Source organism: Peromyscus maniculatus, chromosome 21, assembly GCF_049852395.1.
Source record: "Peromyscus maniculatus bairdii isolate BWxNUB_F1_BW_parent chromosome 21, HU_Pman_BW_mat_3.1, whole genome shotgun sequence".
NCBI classification, from domain to species: domain Eukaryota; kingdom Metazoa; phylum Chordata; class Mammalia; order Rodentia; family Cricetidae; genus Peromyscus; species Peromyscus maniculatus.
Genome location: NC_134872.1, coordinates 26108326 through 26122585, shown reverse-complemented (window position 1 = coordinate 26122585; position 14260 = coordinate 26108326). Strand labels below are relative to the sequence as shown.

Here is a 14260-nt window from a genome sequence, read left to right as displayed (position 1 = left end):
GTACTCCCTGTTCAGAACGGCTAGAAATGTCCTGACTTAAGGACAGAGTCCCTAGGCCAGAACTGTAATCACTTCTGTGTTTGCTCTGGTCTCCGGGCCTCATGCTCCCTCCAGGCTCTGCTGTCTCCTGTTTCATAGATAACCATGGCGCTAGGCGGCTACTGATCCTCCGTGGCCTGAAGGGATCACTGTCTCCAGTCCCCCGCGTCATCCAGCCACTCTTTCCTTCCTCCGTCATGACAAAGCCACATAAAGGACAATCAGAAACCACAAAGAGCAGAATAGAAATTGCCAGAAACATGGCCCTGGGCGGAGACACACAGCGTTCTACCCCAAGGCTGGTAGCACCAGCCTAGGCATGGAGCCCTCAGTTGGGGGGCATCAACAAAGGTTACAATACAAGCATGCTAGAGAAGTCCCTAGGGGGGGCGACAGGAAGTGAGTCCAGGCAAAAGCAGGTGCATGTGTAGCCACAGGTGAGTGGAAATCAGCTCAATGTGGATGGAGCAGACAGTTCAAGAAGACTATCTAGAGCCAGTGACATCACACAGGGTCCCTAGAGCCATGCCAACAAATACAGACCTGATCCCAACGCATGGCAAGCCTGAGCCAGCATCCAAGAGGACCCAACTGAGATGATGGAGCTTCCGAAGGAGCAAGAAGGTGTCTGCAGGCAGCAGGGGCCTGACCCTCCAGAAATAGTCACAGGGCCCTCCCAGCTTTCTGGACATGCCTCACCTGCCACCTCCTCATACAAGGTCCTGACTGTCTGATGATGCCCGTGCCCATCCCTCTGACAGTGTGGGTGCCCCAGGGAAAGGAAGTGTGTTGAATGGAGCTTTGCAAGTCACCTGGCACAGAGGCAGCTCGGATGCTGCTGGCCACTGGAGTCCTGCTGTAATCATAGTGTGGTTTCCATGAACCAAGGGCTTTCACATCCAGTGTGTCATCTGCCCTTCAGAAGGACCTTGTCGGGAAGGCTTCTTAATCCCTGTTTTACAGCGGCAGGAGCGGGGCCACAAGCAGCCCCGTGATCCATCCAAAGAGCACAACCTTAGGTGTACGGCTCTCACACCAGCAAGCCTGGGCTCCCCCTACAAACACCCTTGACCCTTGAGGGCCGACCTAAGAGGGGAACTGTGGAGGTCCTCCAGGTGGATAGGTAGAAGATTCTAGAAGAGGCAGGACTCTCGAAGCTCCCCAGGTATCCTCGATCCTAACTGGAGGATTATCTCAGTACAGATACTAATCACGGACACCAACGTTTCAAGTTGATCCTGGCCTATAGAGAGGCCAAGAAGTTCAAACGAAAAAGCAGGTTGGGGGACCCTTCTCCCTTGCTCAAGTGTATGAGTCACCATGGGACAGAACTTAGCTCAGAAAAGACATGGGAACTAGAAACGGGCAATCCGGGAGTTGTTAGGGTCACGTTCTGGTTGCCTTGGCTTGGCCACCTGTCCTCAACAGGCCAATAAAACAGACAGGAACTAATGAAAAGCCGAGAAAGGAGATTTAGTAGTCAATATGGCCACACTGAAGGGGAACAAACAGGAATTTGAAGGCACCCCCAGGTCTGTCTTTGGGGTCCTGACATGAGGTGCAGATGGAAACAGAGGATAAAAGGTATGCATAGCTAAGTAGTTCCTGTCAAGTGTGGTCTTCCCCACCATGCGCCATCCCTGTTTCAGTTCCTGGATCTTGGAGGGTCCCTCAAATTGTCAGCACCGGGGGAAATATGAAGACAAGCTCCTCCTCTGGCTGGTACCACAACTCCAGCCTTTTCCTTTCCCAGTGTGAGCCTCCTGGGGAAATTTCAATTCCGTGGGGTCCATTTTCTAATGGGCCAGGGAGGGCAACGCCTCCCTTTAGCACATCTTCACTCCTGCCAAGATGGCTACAGCCCCAAGCTTGCATGTATCCGCCCTTCTCCAGAGGCCGTGCTTGCTTTAATGGAAAGAGGGATTTATTCTGGCTCACAGTTCCAGGGATACAGTCCATCCCGGCTCGGGAGGCAGAGAGTCACATGAGTCAGCAGAGAACTAGATATTTACCTCTCCCCCAAGTCCTCCCACCCACAAACCACACACACACACACACACACACACACACACACACACACACACACACACACAGTCCACAGTCCCATTCTTCCATTGGGATTCTGCTCTCATCTACTGCTGCCTTGGTGCCCTACCTGGGCGCTGGTGACCCCAGACTCCCTCCTGTTCCTCTGTTTTATAATTGATCATGGGGAGGGGCTCAGTACAGCACATCTCCAGGAGGCTTCTCTCACAAGCCTCAGGCTTTGGAACATCATGCCATATGACTGGGACCCCCAAGAGCTATGATGGAAGCCCTCGGCTGTCATGTGCTCACTCTGGTACATGGTACATCACATGGGTCTACAGGGATCACAGGCCGACAGGGAGATTGGTACCCCCATGCCAAGCCAGGCCTGGAGCTCTTACCTGAGCCACATCAGACTCCAGGTGGGACCAGTCCTACTTATGAGGATCGGAACCTCACTATTCTTCAAAGTGGACCAAGAGGGCCTTGAAGCTCAGCACCTCCCATACGGACCTAGGCTGAGGTAGCAGACGCCATCAGCAGAAAGACCGCCACCTTGCCAAGTCCCCTGGCCAAAAGCCCTCTGTCCAGTGAAAGAACTGGTGGCCTGGCACAGGGCTCTTTTCACCCACATGGCTGTGCCTGACTCCAGTCCCACCTCCTGATCCCCAAAGAACAAGCACAGAAAACCAATTCAAGACTAGACATGCCCAAGTGAGCGGGCCGGTCGTGACAGGATTGCCAGTAACCACTGGCAACGTGGGCATTTTCATTTGTGGAGGAGGGGCTTGGTCATGGAAAAATTTCACTCCCTCTCCCGTTCACTCACTCTCCATGGGGATTGAGAATGAGACAGCTGGGAGTGGTGATACACACCTGTCATGCTGGCACTCAGGAAGCCGAGGCAGGAGGATGGCAAGCGTGGGAGGCCAGCCGTGTCTACACGGTGAAGACGCTGTTTAAAATTAAGGAAACCTGGGCTGGGACCGTAACTCAAATCGCTAGAGTGGTTGCCTAGCATGCAGGAAGCCCTGGGCTCCACCCATAGCGCCACCACGTGAACCACGTGTGGTGGCCCAAGCTTATGATTTTTAGCACGTGGGAGCTAGGGACAGGAGGAACCCAAGTTCGAGGTCAGGGCTGGGAAAATGGCTCAGTGGGTAAGAGCACTGGCTGTGAAAGTAAGAGGACCCGAGTTCAAATCCCCAGCACTCCAGTAAGATTCACACATCCTCTATACATCCCTGTAATCCTCAGTGTTAGGAGGCTGAGGCAGGTGGGTCCTATAAACCCACTAACTAACCAGCCCAACAGGGACCTTTGAGGTCACTGAGAAATGACCACTACACACACACACACACACACACACACACACACACACACACAACACACAACACAACACACAGTAGAGGTTGATAAAGGGTAGCACATGCCTGGGAGTACTCAGAAGGCAGAGGCAAGTGGATCTCTGTGAGTTCGAGGCCAGCCTGGTCTACAGAGCGAGTTCCAGGACAGCCAGGGTTACACAAGGAAACCCTGGCTTGAAAAAATTTTAAAAAGGGGGGGAGCTACCCAATGTCTTCCTCCAGCCTCCACATATGTATACACGTGCTCACATAACCCCTACACAAATGTATGCGTACAGCACACATCATTCACAAACACACACTAAAAAATTTTTCAAAGTCACTCTCATCTACATAGAGAGTTCAAGGCCAGCCTGAGCTACATGAGACCCTGACTCAGAGATTTAAAATAAACAAAAAAAGGTAAGAATGAGGCAAAGCCACAGGAATCTGAAACATAGGCCTCTAAACTGAGTTTTCTAAGCAAGGCATTTCACGGAGGCAAACTGGGCCGCTGGGAGCAAAGGGTTAAGAAGTTGGCACACGTGCGGCAGAGATTTCAACATAGGCTCAGTTCCCTTTTCCAGGGGACGAAAACGGGGAGACGAGGGGTTTGGCGCTGACGGAGGTCACTGGCGCTAACACTGGCGGGGGGCTCTGTCAGGCCAAGTGCCAGCCATGAAGCAGGGGCTTCGGTAATTGGTTGCTTTTCTCCCTGCCACCAGGAAAGAGGACATTGAGAGCCACGGATCCACGGTCACAGGGCTGCTAAGTGGAAGCGATGTCTGGATTCTAGAGAGTGTAACCCCTCACCTGGGGCTCCCCACCCCCTTTTTTGTGTTAGAAAGAACGGAGGGGCTCTGGGCCAACAGTCTTAGCTATGTGGTTTCGGTGAGTTGCTTAATCTTCCTCAACCCTGCTTGTCTCACTTTTGAGATGGGGACAACACTTTCATCTACCAGATGCTGATCAAGACTTTAATCATTCCAAAGAATGAACGACAAGCATTCTTTCCCCAACCCTGGGTGACATAATCATGTGCTCTCAACTCCCTTCGTTCTTAAGAAATACCTTAAGAATGACATTACTACAAATTATATTAACCCATTTCACTAAAAAAAAAAACCAAAACAGCCAGGCGGTGGTGGCGCACGCCTTTGATCCCAGCACTCGGGAGGCAGAGCCAGGCGGATCTCTGTGAGTTCGAGGCCAGCCTGGGCTACCAAGTGAGTTCCAGGAAAGGCGCAAAGCTACACAGAGAAACCCTGTCTCGAGAAAAAAAAAACCAAAACATTCCTTTTTTTTATTTTGCACGCATGACTGCCCGTATGTCTATATGTGCACTGCATACCTGCCTGGTGCTCACGGAGGCCAGAAGGCCTCACTGGAAACCTTGGAGCCACTTGGGTTCTCTGCAAAAGCAAAGGGCAGCAAAAGGCTCTAGCTCTAGGAGTGAGCTTTAGAGTTCCAACATGGATGCGCTTTGTAGAAAACGACAAATGTGACAATATGCAAAAAAAAAAAAAAAAAAATGGGGCAAGTGAGAGGTTGCGCCCTGACCCCCCAGGGCACTTTCAGTTTGGCCGCTTTTAAGCAGCAATAAGCTGAGCGCCCCATGTCATGCCAGCCCTCAGGAGGCTGAGGTATGAGGGTCAGAAGTACAAGGTCATCCTTGGCCACACAGAGTTCAAGACCATCCCGGGCTACACGAGACTCTATCTCAAGATAGGTCAGTAGATGGATGGGTGGGTGGGTGGGTGGATGGGTGGGTGGATGGATGGATGGATGGATGGATGGATGGATGGACAGACAGAAAGAAAAAAACAATAATATGTACTTACTTTTTAGACTAGTCAAAGACACTCCTGTGCCCCAAAATAAAAAGTGTAAGTTCTCTCCCACCCCAAGACACCCCTGCTGAGAGGGCTCTGGCTCCTCAGCGTGCCTTCCCGCCCTCACAAACACACATGAGACACCGGCTTGGGAATTTTGCTTTGTGAAACTGGAAATCCATTGTTAACCCTGGCTCCCTAACTCCACCTTCCTCTCCCCTCCGAGAACTGCCTCCTCTGAAGACCTGCCTGAGCCACACAGGAGCTCCGCCAGGGACCCAGGTTGACTGAACACAAGACAAAGGACGGGACGGTGCCAGCTCAAATCTGACTCCTGGCTTTGTGTTCCTCAGCCTTCCTACCCTGCCCTTCCCGCCATCTATCCTAGGGGTATATTCAGTGACCTTCATCTACAAAGGCCTCCACTGTGCGAGCCCTTTCAGAAGCTGGTCCACACCACACTGTCTGAAGAACACAGAACACGTTCATTCCACTGCCCCAAGGAAAAGCTACAGGTCAGACAGGGTCCTCACCTGGCCAGTGAGAGAACTAAAGTGGTCCCTATGTTCTTTCCTCTAAACCAGCTAGGTCCAAACTTCTGACATTGCCGCACAGTGCAATCTACATGGCCCACGCCTTTAATCCCAGCATTCACGCGGGAGGCAGAGGCTGGTGGATCTCTGAGTTCAGCCTGGTCTACATAGTGGGTTCCAGGACAGCCAGAGATCAGGCGAGAGCCTGTCTCAAAAACAAAACCAAAACAGAAACAGAAATTTCATGCTCATGAACCCAAATCCAGTTTTCCTTTAAAAAAGCAAAAAGAAGCTGGGCGGCGGTGGCGCACGCTCTTAATTCCAGCACTCGGGAGGCAGAGCCAGGCCGATCTCTGTGAGTTCGAGGCCAGCCTGGTCTACCGAGCGAGATCCAGGACAGGTACCAAAGCTACACAGAGAAACCCTGTCTCGGGGGGAAAAACAAACAAACAAACAAATAAAGTAAAAAGAAGCCGGGTGGCGGTGGCAGCGCACGCCTTTAATCCCAGCACTGGGAAGGCAGAGGCAGGAGAATCTATGTGAGTTCAAGGCCAGCCTGGTCTACCGAGTGAGTTCCAGGGCATCCAAGACTACACAGAGAAACCTTGACTCGAAAACAAAACAAAGTAAAAAGAAATCTCAACCTGTCCTAAGGGAGTTTACAATTTTATGGTGGACTGCATTCACAGGTATGCTCAAGAGCCAGGGCAGGGGCTTCTGGGGGGGGGGGGGGGGGATGCAGGATGCAACCAAGGAATGCAGGTGGTGCTGCTGTGGCAACTCCAGCCAGCCCACGAGCAGTGTGCCCGCTGAGCAGGGCAGAGAGCGTGCCACAGCTATGAACGATTCCAGGAGGCCCAGTCCACTTCCCCTCGGGGGCTGGTTGCCTATGTACCCACTCATTCCCCAGTCGTCATGGGGGGAACGTTCAGCCATCATAGCGAAGCTGGAAGGCGCAGGCCCACCAACCAGACCGTGCCCTGTGGCTGGTGCCGTCTCAGGACCAGCCCAGTACCTCCCAGTCTACTTCCTATACCACACGTGGCTTCCCGCTGCCGGCCCCACCTCACTGCTGCGGACGGCGGCCATGGAGGAAACTGGTATCATTTCCACTGTTGGCAGCCGGGTTCTGAGTGAGGGATGGGGTTAGCTGTGGGGAGTTGGGAGGGGGGGCATCTACGATCCTTTGGGGGTTCCCCCGGAGCCGTCATAACTACCAGCGGACAGTATTTCACCCCAGTTCCGCTCTTGCAGAGTCACCACCCAGTGGCTTCTGTGAGTCCTGCTTTTGGTCTTTTGAGACTGGCGGGGCCCAGAGCGTGCTGCATACATAGATCAGGCTGGCCTTGAACTCACAGAGACCTGCTCGCCTCTGTCTTCTGAGGCCTGCGACACCGTGCCGATGGACCCCTCCCTGCTTCTTGGTCCTCCCTCCAAGCCACCTTCCAACTCACCTTCTGCACAGGACTTGCCATGATCCACCCGGCCCCGCGCCGCCGTCCGTCCCTCTCCTCAGCATCCCCCCAGCTTTAGGTATCCTCTCTAGAGAAGTCAGCTGGCCCCAGGACACATGTCATGGTGTGTGTCTTTCCTGCTGCCACAGGAACACGCGCATGGTCCACACACACCTCTGGCTGGACTGCGGCTGGTGCCACGATGTGGCTCTTCTGGGAGGCTGGGTGGCTCCTCGGCTGGGCGGGCGGGAGGCCTCAGAGGGTTTGCTAGCTTAGATAAGGCCTACTTTTCCCCCAAACGGCCCAGCACGTCTGTCCCATCACCCTAACCCCCTCTGTCCCTTCATATATCGCCCTTAACTGGCTGAGGGCCCAGCAGAACACCAGGGCCCTAAAGCTAATCAGATTCTCATGTTCCCGTAAGAGGGTAGGTACCGAGCAATCTGCAAGTCACTAAGGAACCAGAACAGGAGGGCATGAGTCGGGAAATTGAATTCCCTGCGGAGGTTCTCCAAAGGCCTGGCTCAAATGTCTCCAGAGCAAAAACACAAACAAGACCATTGCTCTTCCTCCTCCGGGCTCACACACAGCCCTTCAGCATAACCCTTCCTTCTGCCTCAGTGAACATGGACTGAACCCCAAGGTCTCCTCCTACCACTCTACCCACAACTCAAGAGGAAAAGGAGCCCCCCCCCCCCCGTCCCCCGATTCTTTTTGTTTGACTATGTATGTACCTGTTCACATTCACCTATCTGCACATACCTGTGGAGTCCAGAGGTAGGTGTCAGGTTCCTCAGCCTTTCTACCTTTTATTTGTATTTTTTGTTGTTTGTTTTTTGAGACAGGGTTTCTCTGTGCCGTCCTGGTTATCCTGGGACTATGTAGACCAGGCTGGCATCAAACAGATCCTCCTGCCTCTGCCTCCCAGGGATTAAAGGTGTGTGCCATAAGGCAAAGTCCCACACTGAACCTGGAGCTCATTAGTTTAACTAGACTGGTTGGCTACCATGTCCCGGGGTCCTCCTGACTCAGCCTCCCCAGTGTTGGGACTACAGCCTCTTCACACTGTACCTAGATTATTTTTTTAGTTTAGGTGTATGACTATTTTGTCTGCAATGTTATATGTACCACGTACATGTCTCACGCTCACAGAGTATAGAAGATCTGGAACTAGAGTTGCAGGTGGTTGGGGACCACCATGTGGGTGCTGGGAACCGAACTCATGTCCTCTGCAAGAGTTAACAAACAGGTGCTCTTGACCATGGAGCCATCTCTCTAGCCCCTCCCTGTACCTGGCTTCTCTGTGGGTTCTGGGATTCCAAACACAGCATCTGAGCCATCTCCCCAGCACCAGTGATTTTTAAATTTCTTTTTATTATTAGTGTGTACGTGTCCAGAAGAGGGCATCAGATGCCCTGGAACTGGAGTTAGAGGTGGTTGTGAGCACCCTGATATAGGTGTTGGGAACTAAACAAGGGTCCTCTGGAAAATGACCGCCGCTCTTAGGTGCTGGGCCATCCTTCCAACCCCACTGTTGCTTGTTTGGGGGTTTGTTTTATAAGACCAGGTCTTGCCATGCAGCTGCTCAGGAGAGCCTGGAGCTGGATATGAAAGCCCAGGCTGACAGTGCTGGTAGGTGACCCTCAAGCTCTCTGTGCCTCAGTTTCCTTCTCTGTCTCGAGAAGTGAAGGACTCCTGCCTTGTTAGCTGCTGTCTCAGTTAGGGTTTCTGTTGCTGTGATGAAACACCATGACCAAAGAGCAAGTTGGGGAGGAAAGGGTTTATTTGGCTTACACTTCAGCACTGCTGTTCATCACTGAAGGAAGTCAGGACAGGAACTCAAACAAGGCAGGATCCTGGAGGCAGGAGCTGATGCAGAGGCCGTGGAGGGGAGCTGCTTACTGGCTTGCTTCCCATGGCTTGATCAGCCTTCTTTTTTATAGAATCCAGGACCGCCGGGCGGTGGTGGCGCACGCCTTTAATCCCAGCACTCGGGAGGCAGAGCCAGGCGGATCTCTGTGAGTTCGAGGCCAGCCTGGTCTACAGAGTTAGATCCAGGACAGGCAAAAACTCTGTCTCGAAAAACCAAAAAAAAAAAAAAAAAAAAAAGAATCCAGGACCAGCAGCCCGGGCATGGCACCACCCATCATGGGCTGGGCCCTCCCCCATTGATCACTAATAGAGAAAATGCCTTACAGCCGGATCCCAAGGAGGCATTTCCTCAGCTGAGGCTCCTTCCTCTGATGACTCTAGCTTGTGTCAAGTTCAACACAAAACCACCCAGTACACCTATCCACTTACCAAATTTGAGAACAAATGTGAAGTGGCTTGGAAAGCTTAGAGACAGCAACCAATCCCTGGTGGGGTGATTGTGGGTCACCCAGAACACACCCGTGGGCACCTTAAGCAGCCAGGTGAGGGGCCGTGGCTTCCTGGGTAATCAGAGCTCGGTGCCCTAGGCAGGCAAGGATCCTGGGCGCCACCTGCCTTGGTATCTAATCCAGTGAGAGCTCACGGCCCTAGCGAGTGTCCCTGTTCTCTAGACAAAATGTTCAGATAAAAGCCACGATGCGTATCTGAAATGCCTACACTCTGAGGCGTCCCCGGGTCTGCCATATGTCACGGCTGCTATTTTAACAATGGCGATGGGAGTGGCTTATCATGGTTCCCCCAAGGGTTGAGTCAGGGCTTTCCATTTCTGGCCTAGTCACCTCCCTCCACTGCCGTATCCCGAGAGAGAAAACTGTCTGCACCTCAGAAGTCACCTTTGCTTGAGAGACTAGGACACAGGGAACTGGGAAGCTGGAGGCTCACTCCCTCCCCAGGCTAGCCACAGGAAGCCGAGGATGGAGTCTGGCTGTTCCCGTCCTGCTGCATTCCAGGGATGCTGTCTTTCCCCGAAGGGCACACAGCCTCCTGAATTTTTAGCTGGTTCAATGTGACAGCTTTGTTCTCTTCCCCGCCATGGTATTGACCTCTCTCCCCAGCCTGCACTTGTTAATAGGTGCCAAGGTCACAGGCAGGCGGGACCTTGGCCCTGACCTCGGGGTATTATCCTGGTCCTCCTGGCAAGGGGTGTGAGGAACAAGAGAAGCTGTCTGAGTTTGTTGCTGTTGGCCTGTGTTGGCCTGTGTTGCCCTGGGAGCCGAGACAATTTCCGTGTCGGAGAGGCCTGCAGTTTTTCCAAGCACAATAAGGTCATTAATGGCTACATTATAAGCCCTGCAGATCAGGGTAGGTTGATGTGTCCATATTCTTATCTCTAGAGAGACGCAGCATCCTCATCACATGACAATTTTTGAGCTGGGTGCCTTGGCGCGGGCCTGAAATCCCAGTCCACAACCCAGGCTCCACAGCAAGACTCAATATAAACGAATTTGGGGGAACTACTAGGGGTCTGCTTGCTCAGAATCTTCCATTGCTCTGGGTATGGTGAGCGTGAGAATACCAGAAAAATCCTTCTGGCTTTGGGACCATATTTTAAGGGCAGCTTGCCCTGAGCCCCATCAGTGGCTCTGGGAGTCTGAAGTCCAGGACCACAGTCCTAGTTCTGTAGACACAGCAAGAGAGCACCCCACGGTGTCAAGGATGCCTGAGTGCCTGCACTGGCCACCAAGATTACATGACTCTACTTCTAGGACCTCATCTGCCACCCGATGGAAAATGCGGGAACAAACATGTTCTTTGCTTCCAAGCTCACTGGAAGAACTCAAGAAAGCACTTTTTGGAATCAAGTATTTTGGAAACGGAATAAAACCTCACCCAGGGGTGCTACGTCTTTATTATAATGGTAGCCCGGGTCTTCCATTCCACTCACCCCACCCATCTGGACAGGGTTGTGGAAAGCCCCAGGGTCCCTGAGAGAAAGGAGGTCTGGAGCAAGTGATGCCACGGAAGACAATCTGCATGTGTCCGCCAACTGATGGCATCAATGGCGGCTTACTGCATTATCAGGGCAAAGGTCAACAGTGGTCATCTGCGAATCCTTAACATTTCACTGTACATGAACTTACTGGATCGGTTCCCTTTCCAAACGGTGCAGAGTGGAGCTGGTGCTGGGGAGGATGGGACCTGGATGGTCCAGTTCTGCCTCTCCCCACCCATCCTTTCTTTCTTTGGATCTGTTTTCCCTAAACTGCAGCAAGATAGTCCTAGGTGGGTTTCTGAGTCAGGGGAACACCTGCGCCCCCCCCCCTTAACCACTTGGGGGAGGGGGGGAGGGGGGGTCTTAGTTCCCTCATTTCTATATGGAGGGGTCCTCCTCCGGGGGTATCACAAAAGGTTCTATTCCCGCACATTCAGAGAGGAGACGCACAGAAGCGAACATCCACCCACAAACGTGTGCTCGCATGTCCACTGCAGTACACTTACGTGACAGCCAAGAGGAGAACTATCTCAAGTGTCCATCAACCGACAAGCAAGGCAGAGGCAATGGGTTATCAAAATCCCAGTGGCTGCTACAGGGTCAGCCTTCTCTGAAGCCAAGAAGGCGGAAGTGGTGTAAACCTATAAATCCCAGCATTTGGGAGGTTGAGCCAGGAGGATTATGAGTTCGAAGCCAGGCTGAACTACATGAGTCCCAGGCTAGCTAGAATTACATAGAGAAATCATATCTTTAGAGAACAATCAAGGCTGGGAGATGGCTCCATCTGTAAAGTACATGGTGTACAAGTGTGAGGACCTGAGTCTGGATCCCTAGCTCCCACAAAAAAAAGTTGGGCACAGCATTGTCTCTGTAACTCCAACGCTGAGGGAGCAGGGGAAGGGCAGAGATAGGGTGGATCCAGCCAGTCCAGCCAAACTGGTGAGCTCCGGGTTCAGTGAGAGACCCTGTCTCGAAAAATAAAAGGAGCTGAGGGTGATACAACTTCCGGCCTCCACACACACATGTGCACACATACACCTGCATGCAAATGTGCATACACACATACTAAAATTTAAAAAAAAAAATCAAAGAAAAAGACAGCGTGTTGCAGGGGTGACTTCTCCCCCACACCCTACTCCACCCCTGCCACCTCCATCCCACAGGGAGGTTCCCTGCAGGTGTTGGAGTCCGGAGCGAGAGTCAGCATGGACTGGACTGAGCCTGCGCCGAAGGTTTCCGCTCGCACTGGGCAGGCTCAGTTACCGTGTGCAAAGGGCTGGGCTCCAAGCCTCACCTTCCGTTCCGTTTTCCCTGAAGCACAGTGCGCATCCACCCTCTCCTTTTATGGAAGACAGCCCGAGACAGGAGGCTGTTGCTTGGTTTTGTCTGAACAGGGAGTGCTGGGCACGTTTCGGAGACAGATAAGACTGTTCTGCCGCAGGCTGATCCACAGAGGGCCGGGGGGGGAGCTCAGCAGCCACCCGGACCCACACAAAAGCCTCAGCTTCGGGGGTATGGGGGGGGGGGAAGGGGGGGACCACTCACACGTAGGTTGTCAGGTTCACTTGCTGAAACTGTGAACAACCAAAGCCATTTGATAAGGCCAGTCAGGAGACAGGCTAGTCTCTACTATGGGCTCCCGTGCTGAGATGTGAATGGACTTGAAGTGTTCTGTTACAAACATGGAAAGAGTTAAGGACCTCCAGATGGCTCAGTAGGTAAAGTGCTTGCCAGCCAAACCTGACGACCTGAGTTCGATCCCCGACACACACACACACACACACACACACACACACACACACACACACACACACACGGTGGACAGAGAGAAGCGACCTCCACACATCGCGGCACGTGAACACACGTAAATAAAGAAATTATAGATGTAAAAGTTTGACTGTACCAAGGGTCATGGTTGGCGAGATCACCGAATGGCCCACACTCTGGTGGGAGAGTGTGATCGGGCAAGACCACCAGGGCCAACAATTGGGCAAATCTGGTAAGTGGCAAAGTGGGAATACACCCTCCACCTCATCATTCCTGGTGAGGTAAAGGTGTTGTGTGATATTCGGATCGCATTTTGACGCTCTCGAGACTGTCAATAAAGTTTGCTTCGAATCAGAGGGTGGAGCTAGCCTCTAGCTGACCAAAATTTTGGAGGACTGAGGACAGATAGACAAGTAGGGGGGGCTTAGGAGGGTCTCAGTCTTTCTGGATGGAGGAATAAGAGAGATAGGAGGTCACTGGCCACTTCACTGATGCTTCTCTGATCATTCAGGTTCTTCCCCCGAGTTTTCATTGATAAAGAATAATTAAATGAACGCTTCTTCTGGTGCCCAACGTGAGGCCCAAAATCACAGGGTAGCTGCTGGCCCCTGGCTTTACAGCCGCAGGAGCCGGAGATAAACACTTCATAACAGGGCAGCTCAGAGCCTACAGAAGCCTGCTCAGGGGCTAAAAGGAGTCGAACGTGGCTCATGTACACAGTATTATCTGAAAACCTAGAAACTCAAACACCTGTCAAAAGAGTGGCGAGATTAACTGTAGGGAAGTGCACGCTGTCATATCATAGAGCACTTTAAATAACTAAAGTCCACGGGGCAACGTGAAAAAAGCCGCCCCCCCAAAAAAAGAAAAAAGTCCCCCTAAATAGAACACAGAGCTGAAGGAAAGAATTTGGCGGAGTACATACAGCAGAGCACCAATTCTGAACATTTAAAACCACACAAAGCAATGCCACAAGTCCTGCTTGAATTCAGGAACCACAACTACAGTTACGGTGCTAGACGCTATTTATAGGCACGTACAGTGCGAGTGCAAAAGCACGTACAGAAATGACCAGCATCAGGTCCAGGACAGCGAGGCTGGAGAGGGCTCGGCCATTAAGAGAACTCGCTGCTCTTCTAGAAAGCACATTCCCCGCACCCACATTGGACAGCTCACAACCACCTGTAACTCCAGCTTCCGGGAGATCTGATGCCCTCTTCTGGCCTCCTTGGGCACCCAAACACACACATACACATAAAAACCCTTAAAACTAAAAAACGTTCAGAGGGACTGGAGGGATGGCCCGGGTGATTATAAGCACCTGTTGTCCTTGCAGAGGCCCCAGGCTCAGTTCTTGGCATCTGCGTGGTGGCTCACAACTGCCTGTAACTCCAGT

At 52.4% G+C, this 14260-nt stretch overlaps 1 protein-coding gene across 7 annotated transcripts in view; it reads right to left on the bottom strand.

Moving 5' to 3' along the window:
- Hk1 (hexokinase 1) overlaps positions 1-14260 on the bottom strand; it is a 111404-nt gene that overhangs the window by 52665 nt on the left and 44479 nt on the right. Inside the window, exon 1 of one of the 7 annotated variants that reach the window (XM_076557176.1) lies at positions 7233-7551. The exons of the other annotated variants lie outside the window; for them this stretch is intronic. Coding sequence (XP_076413291.1) covers positions 7233-7253 — 21 coding nt within the window. The 5' untranslated portion in view covers positions 7254-7551. Of the gene's footprint in view, positions 1-7232; positions 7552-14260 lie in introns of those variants that run through there. 7 annotated transcript variants of the gene reach the window in all.